General features: G+C 36.5%; 1 protein-coding gene across 2 annotated transcripts in view; it reads left to right on the plus strand.

The window, feature by feature from the left end:
- The window catches only part of SAMTOR (S-adenosylmethionine sensor upstream of mTORC1), a 196,819-nt gene that overhangs the window by 63,499 nt on the left and 108,113 nt on the right, over window positions 1–25,207 (plus strand). For both annotated transcript variants that reach the window (XM_081148117.1, XM_081148118.1), the window contains one exon: window positions 3,760–3,930. In XM_081148117.1, coding sequence (XP_081004243.1) covers window positions 3,760–3,930 — 171 coding nt within the window. The remainder of the gene's footprint in view (window positions 1–3,759; window positions 3,931–25,207) is intronic.

Consider the following 25,207-nt stretch of genomic DNA (forward strand, 5'->3'; position numbering starts at 1 on the left):
CTCTTCCCTTTCAATAGAAACTTGTATGATTGCTAGATTCATTGGACATTTCTTTTATGTATTTTGTCTGTTATGCTGAAGTGTCTTTAGATGTGTAGGTAAGGGTTTGGGTGGCCTACTTTGTTTCTTAATTCCAAAGAATCTTGCTTGATCGGTACAAATACAGAAGTGGAGTTCCCTTAATCAATATTGTACTTTTTTGGTATGATTTGGGATTTTTTAATTCTGTGTAGGTTATAACGTATCAGTAGTCTCTTTATCCTTAATTGCTTTATTTTTTCCCTTTATCATCATGCCTCCAGAGATACCTCCTTTTTTTGAGGTGCCTCTTTTCTCCCCCTGAAACAAAATCCTCTCAAGGCTCTCACCTTTGTCGACAGCTTTTCCAATGTAATTTTCAGGCTCCTTTCTTTTGACCATTCCATAGCTAATGCTTTGATTCACTGTTTCCCAAATCTCTTCTTAAGATTTCCCTGTGTTGAGTTGGACCCTCATTTGGTGGTGAACCTTAGCTTGTGTATCTGGTTTTTGCCACCTCACCTCTAAGACCCCATCAGAACTTCCTCTCATTTAGAGTCCTCATCTGACTCTGTACTTTGGGTGGCTCCAAAGCCAACTCAGTTTGCCTCATATTTTTATTTCCCAATTACATGTAAAATGAAATGCTATTTATTCTGTTTCCTACTTATGCCATAGATGGGAACTATGTGTAGTTTTATTTCCCTTCCTAATGATCTGTATATTTTTTGGAAAAGTGTATAGGAATATTGGAATTTAAATGGCCCTTATTATCCTATAAGACTACCTGGATTCTAGGCCTTTTTATTTAATTAATTAATTAAATAAAATTAATTAATTTTTTTAATATATCTTTATTGATTTCAGAGAGAGGAAAGGAGAGGGAGAGAGAGATTGACACAAACATCAATGATGAGAGAGTCATTGATTGAGCCCGCAACCCGGGCATGTGCCCTGACCAGGAATCGAACCCTGATCTCCTGGATCCTAGGTCAACGCTCAACCGCTGAGCCACGCCCGGCCGGGCTCTAGGCCTTTTTAAAATATTTTTTTTGTCAAGTTTCTAGATAACTATGAGATTGAACCATATAAAATTGCAATTTTTGTGACTTAAGAACTATTGAATATATGCAATTATATATAGTTCTACCTAATAGAAAGGTAAGCAAGCTCTTTACTTTTGTGTTTCATGCCTTTTAAAATGTTATATGCTAGAGGTATTATTTTTAGTATTAATTCCAAGGCGATAACGGCTCCATTTTTTTAAATCAACTTTACTGAGATTTAATTTATATACAATAAAATATACCCATTCTAGTGTACCAATTTAGTTGGTATTGACAGTTGTTTATACTTACATAACCACTAACAATATCAAGATATAGAACATTTCCGTAACTCTAATAAGATGAATTTTGAAAACTGAATAGGAATAAATTAGGCTACATTTCTAAATTGGCCTGTGGGTCTTACATGATCAGAAGCTTTCTTACTTCTCTGTATATTTGTGCTGGCCTCAGGGCCTTTTCACTTGTGAGTCCATCCATCCATATCCATCCATCCATCCATCCATCCATCCATCCATCCATCCATTTTCTGCCTGTCACTTTAAATTTCATGTACTTTGAACTGATACCCATCTCTGTAGGATCCAGGCTGCTTTCTTCTTTCATGCCTTTGTTCATGCCATTCTCTCTGCCAGGAAAGCACTTCTTTCCTTAACTAATGTTCTTCCTTGCCGTATTTATTCCTACTCAGTTTTCAAAAGTCATCTTATATTGATGATTTTAGAGTGGATTAGGTATTTATCAATTGTATTTTATCTTTATTAGCTGTATTTCTCTATTGTTATATAAATTGTTTGTCTCCTTTACTAGTGTGAGCTCCTTGAAGGCAGCTGTGCCTTCTTCAATTTGTTGTTCCGTTACCTGTGTACCTAGTACATGATAGGTACTTAATAAATGTTTAATTAATGATGAATACCTTTCAACTCCTGTATGTAATCAGAGTTAAAATGAAATCTCACCCTAGAGCAGTGGTTAGAGCAGCCTATGAAATCATTTGGTCTCGTCCTGCCAAGGCAACCGAAGGTGGGACTTGAAATTCAATAAATCTGGGAGCTTTTTTCAGAGCTAATTTTTAAATTGATGCTTTTGTATGGTCCTCGAATGATGTTATAAATATCGAGATGGCCCTTGGCAGAAAAAGGTTCCCCACCCCTGGATTAGAGCATCAGCCCATGCCTACGTTGGTTGCAGGTTCAAACTCTGGCCCTGGTCAGGGCATATGTGGGAGGCAACCAACCGATAAGCCTGTCTCTAATCGATGTTTTTTTCTCTATCACTTCCCCTTCCTTCCACTCTCTCTAAAAAAAATAAATGGAAAAAATATCCTCGGGTGAGGATTAACAGAAATAAACAACCAAACAAAAAGCCCTTAATCTCAATAGGAGAAGTTAAAGAAGTCTTAAATAATAGATACCTATAAAAATTGAGGTTGAACTAATAGCATACTGTTTAGTGTGAGGAGAACTGGGTATTGTTCCCTTAGACCCATAGTTCTACTTGCAGGAATCAGTTATAAATTAATTCTTACTTTTCTTACCATGTGTTTTTGGAACTTCACCAAGGAGTGTTTATGGAACAAAAAAAATCTAGCTTTGTTCAAAGTCTGAACTATATGTTATAATAATGTGATTTATTCTAAGAATTTAAAAAGAAAGCATATTTTAGATTCCATTCTCCATGTTAAGAAGCTTTGATAAGTATATCAGTTAATTGTTTTTAAGTATGTATCTCCTATTAAATTATGAGCTTAAGGGCCAGAGCTAGGTCTTACTAGCCTTTTTTTTCTGTTAGATTTCTTGGCTTTAATAGCTAATAAGTGTTGCAGTTGATTCTATGGTTCATGTTCATTGTCCTATTATATACCCAGACATGTTATCCTACTATATTCACCCTAAAATTATATTAGATACAAAAAAAATTGTTTAAGTTTTTGCCAGTCATCAGTTTCTGATTCTGGATAGCAACCTGATATGGCTTATACTATGTGAGTTTAAAATGATACATCTTGAAAAATCTGCATTTTAATAGTATAGGAATTGGGACTAGCAGGAATAATCTCTTTATACACAGAAATAATTTTCAAGTGTTATAAAAACCACTACTGTGTTTAAACCTTTGTTCTCTTTGAATGTATATCTTTATGAAATGATACTATTTTTACCTAAACTAGATTTTTATACCCTTTTTTCAGAGCATATAAGAAGATAAATGATTCTGAATGTGTTGACAACCTGACTTTCATAAACCAGAATGGATCTGGAAAACAACTGTTGGGATATTTGTCTAATACCAGCATAAGTGGCTCAGAATTAACTGTGACTACTATTCTTTTTGTATGTAGTAGCTGAATAGCAGAATTATCTAAAGGTTTCTGGAGGAACTTACGTTTCAGTTAAGAATAAAGTTCAGCCATATATATAGATACATCTGTACTCCTAAAAAACATACTTTTTTATTTATTCAACATAATCTATGTTTGTGCTTTGTATATAGTAATTTTAAAAATGTGTGAAAGTGCTACAAGATTCTCAAACTCAGCCTCTATGTGACATTTTAAAAATAGGAATCTGTAATTTTAAAGTGTCCCATTTTGATTAATAAAGGTTAATGTTTCTTCATTTCATTTTATATTCATACTTAGTGTTTTTAAATATAACTTTATTTTGCTTTGTAGTATTTGCAGAGAATATTTCCAAAATGGTGGAAAGAGAAAAGCGCTTGAAAAAGATAAAAAAAGAGCTGTACTTGCCACTAAGACCACTCCAGCCTTAAATACACATGAACGGTCTAAACTTGAAGGTCATTTAACCAACCTCAACTTTACAAATTCTGAAATTATAACTGAGTGAGTATACTTTTCTACTTTATTTGCTAACATTATCCTGGGTAGCTATGTTAATAATGTAAAATAGTGTGATGGTTTATACCAAATAGTGGGCAGTATGCTTGCTCCTCTGGTAATACGTTAGGCTGAGAAGTACAAACCTGTAATATTATTAGGAAAACTAGTGTTTCTCTAACAGAGATTGTCCTCACCAAAAATGAGAAAGAATAGTTTATTAAATGTTATAATAATTGTGCTTATGGTAATGCAAAGAATCAAAATAGGAAAATTCAATTAAATTGTTTGTTTGCTATCCACTAAGAAATCAGAAATAAGGAATAATGAAAGATGACTAATAGAACCAGTTGTCATTATTTTACTCTTCATAGGAAAATCTGCCTGGTTGTAATCAGTGTATGTATATAGGCACAAATTTTATTTAATAAGTACATGAGTGTTTTTCTAGTGTTACTGAGATATAATTAATATATACTATTATATAAGTATAAGGTGTATGATGTAATGATTCAGTATGTGTATATATTGTGAAATAGTTGCCACAATAAGTTTAGATAACATCCATCACCTGAAATAGTTAACATTCCTCACATCATACAATTATAACTGTTTTTCATATGATGAGAACTTTTAAGGCCTACTGTCTTAGCAGCTTTTAAATATGTAATACAGTATTGTTAACTATAGTCATCGTGTTTTACATTACATCCCCAGAACTTACTTATCTTTATAACTGAAAGTTTGTTCCTTTCACCACCTGTCCACTACATCCCCCACCCCCTGACTCTGGCATTCACAAGTCTGATCTGTTTCTTTGAGTTTGATATTTTTAGATTCCACATAGAATTGAGATCATACCGTACTTGTCTTTCTCTGACATATTTCACTTAGCATAATGCTTTCAAGGTTCATCCATGTAGTTGCAAAACAGGATTTCCATCTTTTTTATGGCTAAATAGTATTCCATTGTGTATATATACATATAAGTACGTGAATATTATGATCCAGTTAATTATTAGTACTGTGAAAATTATTTAAATACCCTAGTACCAGAATACATTTGTGGTTTCAAATTATATTTTATTAATCTCTTGAAAATGCTAAACTTGAGTAATTCTAGAAATAGTCTTGATAGATACTGAAAGTTAACCATGAAAATAAAATTAAGTACCCTCTTAAAACAATTTGAAATCTGTAGATGTTAACAAAATAACCTTTGGTTATTTTCAGTGTTGAAAATATTATCTAGTTAATTAAAAGCAACGATATTGAAAAATTAACATACCTTTGATTATAGTTCAGTAGGAAAAGATAACACATCTTTACCTTTATTTAAAGGTTACTACAAAGCTTACAAAGCATGATGACTAACTAAATACCCTGTAACTCAGGCATTATGAATATTTATAAACATTTACCAGTATAAGAAATAATAGTTATATTGCTATCAAAAATAGGTACATATAGAAAATGTCAACCCTAGAATTTTTTATGTAAAGTGTTACAAACAGTATAAAATTTATTAAATTCCATTTTAGAAAGATTACACGTAAAGTTCTCATGTTCAAAGAAGAGAGCTTTTTAAAAAAAATTTATTGTTGACAGTATTACGGATCTCCCCATTTTCCCCTCATTTGCCCTTCTCCACCCAGCCCCTGCCCCACCTCAGGCGTTCCCCATACTATTGTCTGTATCCATGGGTTATGCATATATGTTCTTTGGTTAGTCTCTTCTCTTACCCTCTACCACCTCCCCTCTGAGATCTGTCGTTCTGTTCCATAAATCCATGCCTCTTCACCTGTTTTGTTCTTCAGTTGATTTTGTTCTGTAGATTCCACATATAAGTGAGATCATATGATATTTGTCTCTCTCTAACTCGCTAATTTTGCTTAGCATAATAATCTCTAGGTCCATCTATGCTGTCTCAAAGGGTAAGAGGTCCTTTTTTATAGCCTCTTAGTATTCCATTGTGTAAATGTACCTCAGCTTTTTTATCCACTTGTCTACTGATGGGCACTTGGGCTGGTTCCAGATCTTAACTTTTGTAAATAATGCTGCTGTGAATATGGGGGTACATATATGCTTTCTCATTGGTGTTTTGGGATTCTTAGGATATATTCCCAGAAGTGGGATCACTGGGTCAAAAGGCAGCTCCATTTTTAATTTTTTGAGGAAACTCCATACTCTTTTCCTCTGTGGCTGCCCTAGTCTACATTCCCACCAGCAGTGTACTAGGATTCCTTTTTCTCTACATCCTCATCTGAACTTGTTGATTTATTGGTAGTAGCCATTCTGGCAGGTGTGATACCTCATTGTAGTTTTAATTTGCATCTCTAATGATTTGTGACATTGAGCATATTTTCATGTCTATTGGACATCTGAATGTCCTCTTTGGAGAAGTGTCAAATTAGGTCCTGTGCCTATTTTTAAATTGGATTCCTGGTGTTGAGTTGTAGGAGTTCTTTGTATATTTTGGAAATTAACCCCTTATCAGATGTATCATTGCCAAATATGTTTTCCCAGGCAATGGATTACCTTTTCATTCTGTTGGTTGTTTCTTTTGCTGTGTAGAAGCTTTTTAGTTTGATATAGTCCCATTTGTTTATTTATTTCCTTTGTTTCTCTTGCCCTGGGAAATGTATTGGTGGAAATACTGCTGCATGAGGTATCTGAGATTTCACTGCCTGTGTTATTTTAAATGATTTTCATAGTTTTGCGAATTATACTTAAGTTGCTAATCCATTTTGAGTTTATTCTTGTGTATGGTGTAAGTTGGTGGTTTAATTTCATTTTTTTGCATGTACCTGTTCAGTTTTCCCAACACTACTTATTGAAGACATTATCTTTACTCCATTATATGTTCTTGCCTCCTTTGTCGAATATTAATTGACCATCTTGGCATGGGTCGATTTTTGGCGTGTCTGTTCTGTTCCATTGATCTATATGCCTGTTCTTGATTACAGTGGCTTTGTAGTATAGTTTGATATCTGGTATTGTGATCCCTCCAACTCCGTTCTTCTTTCTCAAGATTGCTGAGGCTATTTGGGGTCTTTTTTGGTTCCATATAAATTTTTGCAATATTTGTTCAAGATCTGTGAAATATACTGTTGGAATTTTAATAGGGATTGCATTGAATCTTTAGATTGCTTATGGTAGTATAGACAGTATAATGATGTTAATTTATCCAATCCATGAACGGTATATGCTTCCATATCTTTATATCTTCCTCTGTTTTTTTACCCCCGATGTACTGTAGTTTTCCAAGTGCAGGCCTTTTACTTCCGTGGTTAAGTTTGTGTCTAGGTATCTTATTTTCTTTGTTGCAGTGGTAGATGGGATTGTTTTTCTAGTTTCTCTATATAAGAGGTCATTATTGATGTATAAAAATAACATTGATTTCTGAATTTTAATTTTGTGTCCTACTACTTTGCCAAATTCATTTATTAAATCTCGTTTTTTGGTGGAGTCCTTAGGGTTTTCTGTGTACAGTATCATGTCATCTGTGAATAACGACAGTTTTACTTCCTCCTTTCCAACTTGGATGCCTTTAATGTGTTCTTGTCTTATTGCTGTGGCTAGAACTTGCAGTACTATGTTGAATAAGAGTGTTGAAAGTGGACATCCCTGTCTTGTACCTCATTTTAAGGGAAATGCTTTTAGTTTTTGTCCCTCAAGTATAATGTTGGCTGTAGGTTTGTCATACATGGCTTTTATTGTGTTGAGGTAAGATCTCTCTATTCCCACTTTGTTGAGAGTTTTAATCATAAATGAATGTTGGATTTTATCAAATGCTTTTTATGCATCTATGATAGTTATTTTTATCCTTCATTTTGTTTATGTGATGTATTACATTTATTGACTAGTGAATATTTTACCAGCCTTGCATCCTTGTAATAATTCCCACTTGGTCATGATATATGATCTTTTTAATGTATTGCTGGTTCCAATTTCTTAATATTTTGTTGAGGATTTTAGTATCTGTGTTCATCAGAGATGTTGGCCTGTAATTTCTTTCTTTGTACTGTCTTTATCTGGTTTTGGAATTAGGATAATGCTGGCCTTGTAAAAAGAGCTTGGAATTCTTCCTTCCTATTGAATTTTTTGGACTGTTTTGAGGAGAATAGGTATTGGTTCTTTGAATGTTTGAAATAACTTGCCTGTGATGCGATCTGGTCCAGGGTTTTTGTTTGCTGGGAATTTTTTCATTATTACTTTAATTTCTTTAGTTGTTATTGGCCTATTCTGGTTTTCTGACTATTCTGGATTTTTAGAAGATTGTGTGTATCTAGGAATTTGTCCAATTCACCCAGTTTGACCAGTTTGTTGGCATATAGTTGTTCATAGTATTTTCTTTGAATCCTTTGTGTTTGTGTGATGTCAGTTTTTACTTCACCTCCTTCATTTGTACTTTTATTCATTTGGGTCCTCTCTCTCTGTTTCTTGATAAGTCTGGCAAAAGGTTCATCAATATTTATTTTTTCAAAGAACTAACTCTTGTTTTCACTGATCTTTTGTATTGTTTTTTTAGACTGTGTCATTTATATCTGCTCTGATCTTGAAGATGCTTGATATGATTTGTCTTACTGAATTTATTAAGACTTATTTTGTGTTTTAATATGTAGTCTGTCTTTGAGAATGTGCCACGTACCCTTGAGAAGAATGTTTATTTTGGTATTAAATGTTCTGTAAATATCAATTAAATCCATCTGATGTAGTGTGTCATTTAAGGTCTCTTTTTCCTTGTTGATTTTATGTCTGGAAGATCTATGTAGTGATGTCATTGGGGTGTTAAAGTTCACAACTATGACTATTGCTGTCTTTCTCACCTTTAAAGTCCACCTTGAGTTTTTTTATATCTGTAGTTTGCTCCTATGTTGGGTGTGTACATGTTTACATAGGTTGTATTTTCTTATTGGATCAAACCCTTTAGTATTATGTAGTGACCTTTGTCTCTTCTTATGGCCTTTGTTTAGAAGTCTGTATTGTCAGATATGAGTATTGCTAATCCAGATTTTTTTTTGTTTCTATTTGCGTGGAATTTTCTTTTTCATTCCTTCACTTTCATCCTGTGTGAATCCTTAGTTCTGGCGTGGGTTTCTTATTGACAGCATATATATGGTTCATGCTTTCTATTCATTCAGCTACCTTGTTTTGATTGGACCATTTAGTCCACTTACATTTAACGTTATTATTGATATGGCCTTATTTATTGTTTTTCTTCATACCTATGTTTCTCTCTCTCATTTCCTTCTTCTTACAGCAGTCTCTTTAACATTTCTTGCCATGCTAGTTTGGTGGTAATATACTCCTTTAACCTCTTTTTGTTTGGGAAGCTCTTTATTTCACCTTCAATTTTAAATGATAGCCTTTCTGGATAGAGCAGTCTTAGATTCAGGTCCTTACTTTTCAGTACTTTGTATACTTCATGCCACTCCCTTCTGGCATGAAGTGTTACTTTTGAGAAATCAGCTGGAAGTCTAATGGGAGCTCCTTTGTAGGCAACTTTCTGTCTCTCTTTTGCTACCTGTAAGATTCTTTCTTTGTCTTTAAACTTTTTCATTTTTTTTTTCAAAGAACATTTTTTTTTTTTAAATATATCTTTATTGATTTCAGAGAGAGGAAAGGAGAGGGAGAGAGAGAGATAGAAATGTCAATGATGAGAGAGTCATTGATCAATCCCACAACCCGGGCATGTGCCCTGACCAGGAATCGAACCCCGATCGCCTGGATCCTAGGTTGACGCTCAACCACTGAGCCACTCCTGGCTGGGCAAAGTTTTTCATTTTAATTATGATGTGTCTTGTTGTGGGTCTGCTTTGGATTTGTCTTGGTTGTGATTCTCTGTGCTTCCTGAACTTGTGTGACTTTCCCTTCACCAGTTAGGGAATATTGCTGTCATTATTTCTTTAAACAGGTTTTCTGTTTTTTGCTCACATCCTTCTTCTTTTACTTCTATGATGCGGATGTTGGTACACTTGATGTTGTCCCAAAGTTCCCTCAAACTATACTCCTTTTTAAATTTTCTTTTTCTACTCTAATTGTGTGTTTTTTTCTACTTTGTCTTCCAAATCACTGATTCCATCCTCTGCTTCATTCATTCTACTTTTAATTCCTTCCAGTGTTTTCATTTTTTTTTCTTCTCTCATCTGAGAATATTCTTTCCCTTGTTTTTCAGAAGTGGAAGAGAGGGAGAGAGAGACAGACAGACAGAGAGAAACATCCATAGAGACTTATCGATTGGTTGCTTCCCTCACATGCCCCAATTGGGGCTGTGGTCTAGCCTAGAACCCAGGTATATGCCCTTGACTGAAATTTAATTCGAGAACTTTCAGTCCGTAGATTTACGCTCTAACCACTTAGCCAAACTGGCAAGGGCTTTCCAGTGTATTCTTGATATCAGATATGGTTTTCTACATTTGTGAATGGTTCTTCTTCATGGTTTCTATGTCATTTTTCATCCTATTCTAGTTCCCCATATGTTTCTTTTAATTCTCACTAAGTTCCTTGACCATTGTTATAACCATTCCTTTGAACTCTATATCAGATAAACTGCTTGCCTCCATTTCACTTAGTTCTTTTTCTGGAGCTTCTTCCTTTTCTTTCATTTGGGGGCTGTTTCTTTGTGTCCTCATTTTTGCTGTCTTACTGGTTTTTTTCCTATGTATTAGATATAACTACTATGCCTCACTGTCTTCATGGGGTGGCCTTATGCATTGTGTCCTGTGGGACCCAGTGGTGCAGTCTCTTTGATCTCCTGAGCTGGGTGCTCCAAGAATGTCCCTTTTGTGAGTTATCTGGGTTCTCCTTTTGTATTGGGTCTTAATTATTGTTGTCCAATTTGTGGGTTGTATCTCCCATCAGACTGGCTGACTATGAGGCTCAACCCTGACCTCTGTGTGAGCTTTTGTGCAGGTGCTGGCAGAACAAAACAAGAAACAAAACAGAAACATACAAAAGACCCCTACAACAACAAAAACAACCATAAAAGAAAAGAGAATTAGGAAAGATGAAAGATAAGAAGAATGAAAGAAAAGAAAATTAAAAACATGAGGGAAAAAAGGGAAAAAATAAGAATATGAATGGAAAGAAGGGAGATGAAAATGTAAGAATAAAGAATAGGAAAAGGAAAATGGTATAAAAATAAAGAGGAAGGAAAAAAGAGGAAGAAGAAAGAAAAAATAAACAGTAGAAGGAGAAAAAATAGAGTAAGAAAAATAAAGAGAAAAATAGAGATATGAAATAAAAAGAGGGACAAAAATAATAACAAAGCAATAAAAAATAAAGAATATAATGCAAAAATGAAAAAAAAAAGTGGAGTGGGTTTTTCTCAGCAGAGTTCAGTGCTTCCTGAGAGCTCCATTTGGATCCTACTCTTATGTTGACTGAGGCTGTTTTGTGTGCCATTTCTGGGCCTTCCAGGAGGTACTTTGGTGCTAGCTACTGTCAGAAGCTGTCCACATTTGGCTCTCGGCAATCTGTTGGAAATGTCACAGATCGCTGTGGAACGTCACAGTGATCCACAGTTTGTGGTTATCTCCAAAGGGCTTGGCTGCACACAGGAGGGTCCAAGCTGCGCATTAGTGCCAACTTGTTAGCAGCACAGGGCTGAGGAGCAGGTCAGCAAATGTCCCAAGGAACCTGGGATCCGCCTCAGCCCTCCTCCACTTGCTGGTCAGCTGCCAGACTTAGTCACTGAAAAGGCTGTTTCTGAAAGCGCTTTTGGCAGAATCGGGTGGGTCACACTTCTGGGTCTTCCACAAGGGGAAATGCCTTTCAGATTTCAGGTAAGGTGGTGGGTGTGTTTGCCTGTCCCAGAGCCACACTTCTGAGTCTGTCCCGAAATATTTCTCTGATCTCAGCATGGTGCAGCTCCCTGTATGCAATTCGGTGGGGTCTGCTGGAAGCCGGGAATTTCTTTCAGCTCTCCAGTGAGGGGGAAGCACCAGTCAGGTTCCCAGGACAGTGGGGGTAATGGCCCTACCTCAGAGCAAGTCACAGATGCCCCCTGAGACTGTTCAGACCCATAGGCTTGGCTTCTGCTTCTGCTTCCTCAGCAGGGGTCAAGATATTGGGTGGAGAAAGTAGGATTCCTTAACGTGGATCGATCTGTATTCCTGAGGGCGTGCTGTTTGCCTTTCCTCAGCCTCTTGCTGCTGGGATGGGCTTGCACCTGTCAGAAAAAAATGGCTGCTGCAGTATGGGGGTGGGTAATAACCCAGCCCAGGTCTCCCAACCACTGCTTTTCCACATCTCCTCCCAGTGGCTCCCACCACAGGTGATTCCAGTTTACTTCGCCCTCCTTCCACTGAAGCCTCGGGTGAGTGGTTGTAAAGGAAACCCTGTGCTGTTTTTTTTTTGTTTTGTGTGTGTTTGTGTTTTGTTTTCTTTAAATGTGGCTTTATCTCTGACAGGCTCCTCTCCCTGGCAGATAGAAGCCCTGCTACCTTTCATGGCTGGATGGTGTGTGTGTCGCTATTCTTGGCTCTGATGCTGGAGGCTTGGGAGCCCAATCTTGAGTCTGCATCTTGCTCCTCTCAGGGAAAACCCTCCAACAGCTGAAATATCCCTTCTCATTGTAGGCTCTAACCACTGAGGAAAACCCGTCTGTGGGTACAGGGCTAGTCCCTCTCATGACTGCCCTTCCTACCAGTCTGGAATTGGTTTCTGCACTCCTTTGTTATATGTCTCTTCAGCTATTCTTCAGTAGGCAATTCAGGATGAATATTACTCAGTTTAGTTTTATTTCCATTTTGGTTCTAGGAGGAGATGGAAGAAAGATCCACCTACTTTATTGCCATCTTGACCTCCCCCGCCAAATTTCTATTAGGTTCTTTTTTATAGTCTCTCTTTTCATTGAGATTACCTTATTTAAGTCATTGACATGTTTTCCTTTAATTCTGTAAACACGGTTCCTTTAATTTTTGTAATGTTTTGATAATACCTGATTTGAAGTCTGCTAAATCCAACATTTGGTCTCATTTGGAGCTAGTAGTCAGTTTTTATTCACTGTTATTTTTCTTGAGTATGGACCACATTTTAGTATTTTTTCTTTTTATGTCTCATAGTTTTTTTTCAACTATTTTTTTAATTTTAAACTTATCTCTATTGTTAAAAGTATTACAGATGTCCCCCCATTTTTCCCATTGACCCCCTCCATCCCTCCTCAACCTCCCAGGCCTACCACACTATTGTATGTCTCCATGGGTTATGCATTTATGCCTATGTTATTTTCTTAATCTCTTCCCACCCCGACTTTACCCCTTACCTCTGCCCTTCTCTCTGAGGTTCCTTAGTCTGTTCCATGCTTCATTGTCTCTGGATCTATTATGTTTGTCAGTTTATTTTGTTCATTAGATTCCACATATAAGTGAGATCATGTGACACTTGTCTTTCACTGACTGGCTTATTACATTTAGCATAATACTCTCCAGGTCCGTTCATGCTGTCTCAAAGGGTAAGAGGTCCTTCATTTTTACAGATACATAGTATTCCATGGTGGATATGTACCCCAGCTTATTTATCCACTCATTTACTGATGGGCCCTTGGTCTATTTCTAGGTCTTAGCTATTATAAATAGTGCTGCTGTGAACATAGGTGTGCATATATTCTTTCTGATTGATGTTTTTGGGATTCTTAGGATATATTCCTAAGAAGTGGGATCACTGGGTCAAATTGCAGTTCAGTTTTTAATTTTTTGAGGAAGCTTCATACTGTTTTCCATAGTGGCTGCACCAGTCCACATTCCCACCAGCCATATACTAGGATTCCCTTTTCTCCACATCGTCACTAGCACTTGTTGTTCGTTGATTTGTTCATGGTAGCCATTCTGGCAGGTGTGAGGTAATACCTCATTGTAGTTTTAATTTGCATCTCTGTGATGATTAGTGACTTTGATCATCATCTGTCTCTTGGCTGTTTGAATGTCCTTTTTGGAGACATGTCTATTTAGGTCTTTTCCCATTTATTAATTGGATTGTTTGTCTCTTTTTCTTAAGTTGTATGAGTTTTTATATATTTTGGGAATTAATCCTTATCAGGTAAATATGTTCTCCTGTACGGTGGGATCCCTTTTCATTTTGTTAATGGTTTCTTTTGCTGTGCAGAAACTTTTTAGTTTTATGTAGCCCCATTTGTTTATTTTTTCCTTTGTTTCCCTTGCCCTAGGAGATGTATTGCAAACATATTGCTATGAGAGATGTCTGAGTTTTTTCTGCCTATCATTTCTTCTAGGGCTTTTATCCTTTCACAACTTACATTTGAGTCTTTTATTCATTTTGAGTTTATTTTTGGGCGTGGTGTAAGTTGGTGGTCTAGTTTCTTTTTTGTGTATGCATGTACCTGTCCAACTTTCCCAACACCATATATGGAACAGACTGTCTTTACTGCATTATATGCTCCTGCCGCCTTTGTCAAATGCTAACTGAGCATAATGACTTAGGTCTATTTCTGGGTTCCGTGTTCTATGCAATTGGTCTGTATGCCTTTTCTTATCCCAGTACCAGCTTGCTTTATTTACAGTGCCTTTGTAGTATAATTTGATATCCGGTACTGTGATTCCCTCCTACATTGTTCTTTCTCAAAATTGCTGTGGCTATTTGAGGTCTGTTTTTGTTCCATATAAAGTTTTGCAGCATTTGTTCTAGGTTTACAAAATATATTATTGATATTTTAGTAGGAGTTGTATTGACTCTATAGATTGTTTTGGGTAGTATGGACATTTTAATGATATTAACTCTTCCAGTCTTTGAACATGGTATATTCTTCCATTTGTTTGTATCTACCTCTATTTCTTTTGTCAATATCCTGTGGTTTCCCAAGTATAGGCCTTTTACCTCCTCGGTTAAGTTTATTCCTAAGTATCTTAATTTTTTTGTTGCAGTGATAAATAGGATTGATTTTTTAGTTTCTTTCCTTGAGAGATCATTGTTGATGTATAAAAATGCCATCGATTTCTGGGTGTTAATTTTGTATTCTGCTACTATGCTGAATTCACTTATTAAATTTAGTGTTTTTTTGATGGAGTCTTTAGAAGTTTTCTATGTACAATAACATGTTGTTAGCAAATAATGACAGTTTTACTTCTCTCCCAATTTGGAAGCCTTTTAGTTTTTCGTTTTGTCGGATCTCTGTGGTGACTTTCGGTACTATGTTGAATAAGAGTGGTGAAAGTGTATGTCCCTCTGTTGTTCCTGTTCTTAAGGGAAAGTCTTTTATATTTTGCCCTTTGAGTGTGATGTTGGCTGTAGGTTTGTCACATATGGCCTTATTATGTTGATATATGATCCCTCCATTCTGCTTTGCTGAGAGTTTTTATCAAAAATGAGTGCTGGTCGGTTCAGAAGAGGGAGGCAATGTGAGAAGAACCACAGCACCCCTGCTCCCAGCCACAGACTCAATTTACTGCTAAAATACTGAGTAAGCAGTGTGGAAAAACCAGAGAAACATACCTGACTGGACATATTTCGAGTAGGGAGTACTGAAGAAACATCATAGAGTTTGGTAAGAAGGGGAGCGTAGAAAGGGGGAGTCCCCCCTGAAGCTTTTGCTGTGCTCTGAGCCCCGAGGCTTGGAGGCTGCAAAGCTCCCTCCACTTGGGAGTGTGGACTGGCATCCAGAAGCTGCAGTCTCAGACCCCGAGCGAAGAAGGGAAGGAGTACCCCACATGGAGGGCAGAGGGACCAAGGGGAACAGTGTGCATGCCAGGAGGGGACTGCGCTTTCCTAGTGAAACAAAGCTTTTAATGGTGGCCACGACAGGTGTCTTTTGCACAGGGTGCTTACTATAAGAAACGGAGTCCCAAAGTTTGTGGCACCTGAATAAAAAGGGACCAGAGGTCTGCACTGAGCAGCCACATACAAAGACCTTCTGCATTTCTGTAAGGCATTGTGTTGAGCCCCAGAAAGCGTTTAATCTGTGTGGCATGAGGAGGGGGAAGAGAGCCCTCCCACCGTCAGAGATGGACTAGAGCTACTTGTGGGAGGGAGTTTTCCTTCTGCCGCCTGAGCTCTTGTTGGGGCAATTCTTGTTTTTTGACCAACCCTGAGGGGTGCCGTGGTGGTGCACATGGAGCTGCCCCAGCTTTACTGAGATTAGCAGTGCAGGGGAGCTCTTTGGGGCTGACTTTTTGACCCCTCCTGCTTGGTAACTAGGCGTGACAGCCGCAGGACCTTGCAGGGTAGATTCTTTGCTTGTGTGTTGCTTTGTGCAATTTTGAGTTTTTGATTGCTGAACTGGCATCCACCTTCCTGGCTTGCATTGGGGAGACAGACCAGCAGAACGTGGGATTTATATCTGCATAGTGGAGTGTTTGAAATATGTGCCCTTGCGACCAGGCAACCAGATCTGGGAAACGAAGGGCAGCGGAGCATACCTACCTCTTCTGCAGGCTAGGAGCATCACCCCCAACAAGAAAGGGGCTGGTTCAGCTCACTGAAGCCCCCGATATCCCCCGCAGGGCAAGATGCTGAGGGGTAAGGGAGAACGGCAGCTCACAGGAGGACATTACAAAAATAAGACTCTTTGAGACTTGTTTGGGAGCTGGAGGAACAGCTTAAAACCTCCCCTGGGGGCTGGGCAAGAAAAGTGCTCACCAGAATGTTTTTTAATCCAACCCACTGAGCACAAGCTGCTGAAACTGCCCATACAGAAAAGGCAACAGACTGAAGTAAATCTGAAACTGCAGCAGGCCATTGCATGGGGAACTAGAATTGGAGGATAGGATAGAGAATGAGGAGCTGGATTTGAAGCAGAGACTAACTTCTGCATCGTGAGTGCCTGACAATGAAACCTCTAATTAAAGGAAGAAATATCCTGAACTACGCTAGCTGGACTGCACCCAAAAGACTCTTCAGAAGACTCTGGCGTTAGACCAGGTGACCACAAGGGGGAGGCAAAATAGCTAACAAGTGAAGGTGTGCCACAGAGAGCCTTAGATCAGCCAACTACTATGGACACCAGAGCCAAACCTGGACACCCCCTGAAATTGGCTGATAAAAAAGTAGCTCCCAGGAGAATTGAAATCAGTATATAAAACAGTGAGCTGCAGACAACATAAGCTGCCTAGATGAAATACCTGATTGACTTTTTTTTCTTTGGAAAAAGAACTGGGAAAAAATGTTTTCTTTTTAAATTTTTTTAATTTTTAAAATTTTTAGTTAATCTTTTTTTAAATTTTGTTTTGCTTTGCTTTTTTTTTCTTCCTCTTTGTTTTATCTTTTGTTCTAATATCAACATTTTCTTGATATTCTCTACCTAATTGCTGGAACATTATATTATAACCCATACATTTACTGCTTTTCTCTATAATTTCCCACATATCTCTTATTGGACTCCCTCCTGCCCCTTGCTTTACCTCTCTCTCTTCTTGTTCCACTGGCATAACTTTTTAAAATTTCATTTTCTTTCTTTTCTTTTTCTCCCTTCTGTATTCCTGTCTTTTTGTCTGATTGTTAGTTTCTGTTTGTCTCTTTATTGTATTTTTATTTTTTCATTTTCAACTATTATCCTGTTCCTATGTACTGCCTTTAATTTTTTGCTTGCCCTTTCCAAATCTTTTCTCTGCCCCGTTTATCTCCCAGTAGCTTCTCTATTCTTTACATTGTATTTTAGTTTATTATTAGTTTTTTAATTTTCGTTCCTATTAGCTATAATATCCTTATTTCTCTCTGTTTTTTCTGTCATAGTTTTTTTTGCTTTAGCATTGTCTTCTCACTTCACTCTCCCAGTTCTATTTCAACTTCAGATGTTTTCATTGGGATTGTCAAGCTATTTTTGTCAGATACTGCTTGTTTCTTAGCAGTTTGTTTATATACTGCATTGCCCTGTCTTCACCCGTATAACAGCTTACACGATGTGGTTGGGGCTGAGACACACTGTTATCCAAACTGAGAGGAGACTCCTCCAAAGAATGAGTCAACAACAGTCTAGACCAAATCACAACTGGAGATTACATAGAACCCACAAAAGGGACACCCACAAAAAGGATATGCCTAGAGCAAAAAGCTCAGAAGTGTAAGGAAAACACACCTCTGGGGTGCACTGGAAACACGCTACAAATCCCACCCCATAAGACTTGGAGACTGCAAATATATCTAATATATAGATACAAACACTGAGAGCCATCAAAATGGGGAGACAAAGAAAGAAACCTCAAACTAAAGAAAGGGAGAAATTGCCAGAGAAAGACCTTGATGAGGTGGAGTTAAGCAAGTTATCAGAAATAGAGTTCAGAGTAATGGTTATAAACATGCTCAAGGAAATGAATAAGAACAAGAAGACACTTAATGGAAAGGTTGAGGAACTTAGTGAAAACATGAAAAAAGAGTAAATATCAGTAAGAATCTGGCAGAATTGAAGAATACTATAACTGATATCAAGAATACACTGGAAGGAATTAAAAGCAGGCTCAATGAATCAGAGGATAGAATAAGTGACTTAGATAAGGGAGAAAAAAACAATCAGCAGTAAACAGAAAAGAACACTTAAAAAGCATGAGGACAGTCTAAGGGAACTTTGGGACAACATGAAGTGAAATAACATTCGCATCACAGTGATGCCAGAGGAGGAAGAATGAGAGCAAGGGACAGAAGACTTAGTGGAGGAAATCATGACAGAAAACTTCCTTATGCTGGTGAGGGAGGAAGCCACACAAGTTCAGGAAGCACAGAGGGTTCCAAATAAGAAACATCCAAAGAGACCCACTCCAAGACACATCATAAATAAAATGGCAAATGGCAAGGACAAAGAGAATATTAAAGGCTATAAGAGAGATACAAACAGTGACTTACAAGGGAATCCCCATAAGGCTGACAGCTGATTTCTCAACAGAAACACTTCAGGCCAGAAAGGAGTGGCATGAAGTTCCCAAAGTAATGAAAAGCAAGAACATGCAAGTAAGATTGCTTTATCCAGCCGGGGTATGATTTAAAATTGAAGGTGAAATAAAGAGTTTCCCAAAAAAGGCTAAAGGAGTTCAATACCACCAAACCAGCATTGCAAGAAATGCTAAAAGGACTGCTTAAAAAAAAAAGAAGAAATATTGAGAGAAAGCTACATCAGCATAAAGGGAGTAAATGACATTAAATAAGTATCTATCAGTACTTACCTGTAATGTAAACAGAATAAATGCTCCATTCAGAAGACATAGGGTAGGTGAGTGGATAAGAAAACAGAACCCAAATATATGCTGTCTACAAGAAACTCACCTGAGAGCAAAAGATTCACACAGGCTAAAAGTGAAGGGATGGAAAAAATATTCCTTGCAAATGAAAACAAAAAAAGCTGGAGTAGCAATACTTATTTCTCACAAAATAGTAAGACCATAACAAAACAAAGATGGCCACTACATAATACTTAAGGTATCAATCCAACAGGAGGAAATAAACCTTAAAAATATATATGCACCCAATATAGGAGCATCTAAATATGTAAAAAATTTCTTGATGGATTTTAAGGTGGAAATCGACATCAACACAATCATAGTGGGAGACTTTAACAACCCACTGTCAGGATTGGTCAGATTATCAAACAAAATATCAACAGGGCAACACAGACCTTAAATAACAAACTGGATCTAATGGATTTAATTGACATTTATAGAACATTTCATCCTAAAGCAGCAGAATACGCATTCATCTCTCGTACACATGGAAAATTTTCAAAAATAGACCACATGTTAGGGCCCAAGGCAAGTCTCTAAAAATTCAGGAAGATTGAAATCATATCAAGCATCTTCTTGGTTCACAACGCCATGAAACTGGGAATCAAGCACTATAAAAAACACTGAAAAATATTCAAACACGTGGAGGCTAAATAGCATGTTATTAAACAATGACTGAGTTACCAATGAGATCAAGGAAAAAATCAAGCACTTCCTGGGAAAAAATGAAAATGAACAGAGAACAAACCAAAATCGAAGGGACACAGCAAAAGCAGTCCTATGAGGAAAATTCATAGCAGTATAGACATACCTCAGGAAACAAGAAAAAGCTCTAGTCTACCATCTAATACAACAACGAAAAGAATTAGAACCAGAACAGCAAGAAAAGCCCCAAGGAAGTAGAAGGAAGGAAATAATAAAGATCAGAGCAAAAATTAATGACATAGAGACTAAAAGAAAAGTACAAAAAATCAATGAAACCAAGACCTTGTCCTTTGAAAAGTTAAACAAGATTGATGAACCTTTATCCAGACTCACCAAGGAACAAAGAGAGAGGACCCAAATAAATAAATAAAATCAGAATTGAAAGGGGTAATATAATAACCAACCGAACAGAAATACAAAAGATCATAAGAAAGTACAATGAGCAACTATATGCCAACAAACTGGACAGCCTTGTTGAAATGGACAAATTCCTAGAAGCATACAATCTTCCAAAGCTGAACCAGGAAGAATCAGAAAACCTGAATAGGCCGATCACAACTAATGAAATTGAAACAGTAATCAAAAAACTCCCAGCCAACAAAAGTCCTGGACCAGGTGCATTTACATTCAAAGAAGAATTAACATCCATTCTTGGCCAACTATTCTAGAAAACTCAAGAGGAGGGAAAACTCCCAAACTTTCTATGAGGCCAGCATCATCCTAATCCCAAAACCAGATGAAATCAGCACAAAGAAAGAAAATTACAGGCCAATATCCCTGATGAACATAGATGCTAATATCCTCAACAAAATACTAGCAAACCGGATCCAGCAATACATTAAAAAGATCATACACCACGACCAAGTGGGATTTATTCCAGGGATGCCAGGCTGGAATAACACCCGCAAATCAATAAATGTTATACATCACATAGAGACAATGAATGACAAAAATCATATGATCATATCTGTAGATGCAGAAAAGGCATTCGTCAAAATCCAACACCAATTTGTGATAAAAACTCAGCAAAGTAGGAATAGAGAAATCATACCTCAACATAATAAACGTCTTCTATTTCAAACCTACAGCCAGCATCATACTCAGTGGGCAAAAACTAAAGCCATTTCCCTTAAAAACAGGAACAAGACAGGGATGTCCACTTCCAGCACTCTTATTTAACATAGTATTGGAAGTCCTCGCCGTAGCCATCAGACAGAAAGAAAACATAAAAGGTATCCAAATTGGAAAGGAGGAAGTAAAACTGTCATTATTTGCAGATAACATGATATTATATATAGAAAACCCTAAAGACTCCATCAAAGCACCACTAGATTTGATAAACGAATTCTGCAAGGTATACAAAATTTACATCTGGTATTTTTATACACCAACAATGAACTCTCAGAAAGACAAACTAAAAAAATAATACCATTTACCATTGCAGGTAAAAAAAATAAGATACCTAGGAATAAACTTAACCGAGGATGTAAAATACCTATTCTCAAAAAATTACAGGTCACTGAAAAGAGAAATAGAGAAAGATATAAACCTGTGGAAGAATATACTATGCTCATGAATTGGAAGAACTAATATCATTAAAATGTCCATACTACCCAAAGCAATTTATACATTGAATGCAATTCTTGTAAAAATACCAACAGCGTATTTCACTAGAGACCTAGAACAAATACTTCAAAAATTGATATGGAACCAACAAAGACCCAAATAGCCACAGCCATCTTGAGAAAGAAGAACAGAGTCATCGGGATCACTTTACCAGATATCAAACTCTACTATAAAGCCATTGTAATCAAAATGCCCTGGTATTGGTACAACAGACATATAGATCAATGGAACAGAACAGAAACCCCAGAAGTAGACCCATGCTATTATGGTCAGTTAATATTTTTGAAAGGAGGCAAGAACATACAATGGAGTAAACACAGTCTCTTCAATACATGGTGCTGGGAAAATTGGACAGCTACATGCAAAAAAAGAAGAGAGGAGAGGAGGGGAGGGGAGGGGAGGGAAGGGAAAGGGAAAGGGAAAGGGAAAGGGAAAGGGAAAGGGAAAGGGAAAGGGAAAGGGAAAGGGAAAGGGAAAGGGAAAGAAAAGGGACCACCAAATTAAACCATACACAAAAATAAACTCGAAATGGATAAAAGACCTAAATGTAAGTCATGAAACCATAAAAATCCTGAAAGAAAACATAGGCAGTAACGTCACAGACATCTCACATAGTGGAATTTTCACTGGTACATCTCCTAGGTCTACAGAAACAAAAGAAAAAACAAACAAATGGGACTACATCAAACTACAAAGCGTCTGCTCAGCAAAAGAAATCATCCTCAAAATAAAAAGGAACCCCATGGTTTGGGAGAACGTATTTGCCAACGAACCAAACACCTGATAAAAGGTTAATATCCAAAACATATAATGAAGTCATACAACTTAACAAAAGGAAGACAAACAATCCTGTTAAAAAATGTGCAAAGGACCTGAATAGACCCTTCTCTAAAGAGGACTAACAAATGGCCTAGAGACATATTAAAAATGTTCAATGTCCCTAATCATTAAGGAGATAGAAATTAAAACCAGAATGAGTTATCACTTCATGCCTGTAAGAATTGCTTCCATCAACAAATCAACAAATGATATGTGCTGGCAAGGATGTGGAGAAATGGGAACCCTGGTGGGAATGCAGACTGGTGGGAATGCAGCCACTATGGAAACCAGTATGGAGGTTCCTCTTAAAATTAAAAATCCAGCTGCCTTTTGACCCATTGATCCCACTTCTAGAAATATATCCTAAGAATCCTCAAACACTAATCAGAAAGAATATATGCACCCCTATGTTCATAGCAGTGCAATTTACAATAACTACGATCTGGAAACAGCCCAAGTGCCCATCAGTAGATGAATGGATAAAAAAGCTTTGGGACATTTATACCATGGAATACTCTGCAGCTGTAAAGAAGAAGGATCTTGTACCCTTTGGGACAGAATGGATGGACCTGGAGAATATTATGCTAAGCCAAATAAGCCAGGCAGAAAAGACAAGTATCACATGATCTCACTTATATGTGGAATCTAATGAACTTCATAAACTGATGAAATGTAGATTCCATGACATGGAAGCATGGATCACACTTATGAATGTCAGAGAGAAGGAGGGGTGCGGGGTGGTTAGAAGGGGAGAGATTAACTGAACAATTTATATGCATGTATGCATAACCCAAGGACACAGACAAAGGTGTGTTGAGGGACTGGGGATGAGGGTGGGGCAGGGTTGAATGGGCCAATGGGGTAAAAAAGAGAAATGGGTAATGTTTTGAACAATAAAAGAAAAAAATTGAGTCCTGGATTTTGTTTAATGTTTTTTGTGCATCTATTGATATGAGCATATTATTTTTATATTTGATCATCTTTATGTGATGTTTAACAATTTTATTTTTGAATATCGTACCAGTCTTGCATCCCATGTATAAATCCCACTTGTTCTTGTTGAGTAATCTTTTAAATATATGGTTGATTCCGATTTGCTAATACTTTGTTGAGGATTTTGGCATCTATGTTCATCAGGGATATTGGAAGATAATTTTCATTCTTTGTAGTGTCTTGACCTGGTTTTGAAATTAGTAGAATGCTGGCTCCATGAAAGGATCTTGAAAGTCTTCCTTCAATTGAATTTTTTGTGATAATGTGAGGAGGATAGGTGTAGTTTTTCTTTGAGTATTTGGTAAAACTCCCTTGATGCCATCCAGTCCAAGACTTTTGTTTGCTCTGAGTTTATTTCTGCTTCAGTTTCATTAGCTTTTACTCATCTATTCAGAGTTTCTTATTCTTCCCGAGTCAGTTTTGGAAGATTATGGATGTCAAGGAATTTGTCCCTTTCTCCCAGATTTTCCAGTTTTTCGGCATAGCATTTTCTCACAATTATTTGTATTTCTGTTGTGTTAGTTCTCCTTTTCATTTCTGATTTTTTTTATTTGGGTCCTTTCTTTTTGTTTCTAGAAGAGTCTGGCTTGCAGTTCTTTAATGTTGCTTATCTGTTCAGTGAAGTAGCTCTTGGTATCATTACTTTTTTATAATGGCTTTTTTAGTCTCTATTTTATTTAATTCCATTCTGATCTTTATCATTTCCTTCCTTCTACTTACTCTGGGGTTTTCTTTTTGTTCTAATTCTTTTATTTTTTCTTTTTTTAATTTTATTATTTATTTTATTTTATTTTTAATAATATATACATTTCAAATATCCACTTCTATGATACATGGTCTGTATATTGCATTGTGTGCCCACCACACAATGTACCTTTTAATTGGTGAGTTAAGTTCATTTATGTTGAGTGTTCTTATTGATATATGAGGACTTACTATAGCCATTCTACATTTTATTCTCAAGTTGCTTTGTGTTTTTATTTCCTTGTGTTTCTCTCTTCTGTTTTTCTTTGGTTGTTTTCTAAGGTATTTTCTTTTATTTTTATGTTACATATCTCAGTTCTACATTTTTATTTTTTGGTTACTATTATGTTCCTTTTTTAAAAAAAAAGTTTCAGACATCCAAAGTCCTTATTCTTCTAATTGCATCTTCATTCACCAATGGAAGTTTTGTTCTTTTCCACCTCTTCTTATGTTTTTTTGTCACTAATTATCCTGTTTTTGGCTTGTGTTTGATTCCAAATTACAGGAATTATAATATTTTTTTTAATGCCTTTTCCCTCTTTATCCTTCATGTTATAATTAAGGATTTAATATCTTATTCTGAATTAGAGTTGTAATTTTCTACTTCAGTTTTTCTGTTAGTTATCTTACTCATAATTTTATGCAATTTCATCATTTTTTTTAGGTAGAAGAGCTCCTTTCAACATTTCTTGTATTGCAGGTCTTGTGGTAAATTCCCTTATCTTTTGTTTGGAAAACCTTTATTTCTCCTTTATGTCTAAAGGATAACTTTCTGGATATATTAATCTTGGCTGGTGACTTCTCTCCTTCAATATTTTGAATATTTCATTGCACTGTCTCCTAACTATATGGTTCTGCTGAAATATCTGATGTTCATGTAATAGTTACTATGTTATAGACTTTATTTTTTCCTGGCTGCCTTGAGAACTTTTTTGTCATTAATTTTTAATGTATTTGAGAATGTCTCTTTACATTTAGATTTTTTTTACATTGAGATTATTCAGTGTTCTCTTAACTTCCTGAATTTGAGTATGCTGCTCTTTATATGTTTGAGAAGTACTTTTCAATTATTTGTTTGAATAGGCTCTCTGTTCCATTCTTCCTCTCTTCTCCTTCTTGTATACCAATTATACTTGTATTGATCTTTCTAATAGTCATATAGTTCCTATAGCATTTGTTTATTTTTTAAAATTCTGTTTTCTGTCTTCCTCCTGAGTCATTTCTAGATTTCTAAC

This window comes from Miniopterus schreibersii (assembly GCF_964146895.1).
Source record: "Miniopterus schreibersii genome assembly, chromosome: 9".
Taxonomy (NCBI): Eukaryota; Metazoa; Chordata; class Mammalia; order Chiroptera; family Miniopteridae; genus Miniopterus; species Miniopterus schreibersii.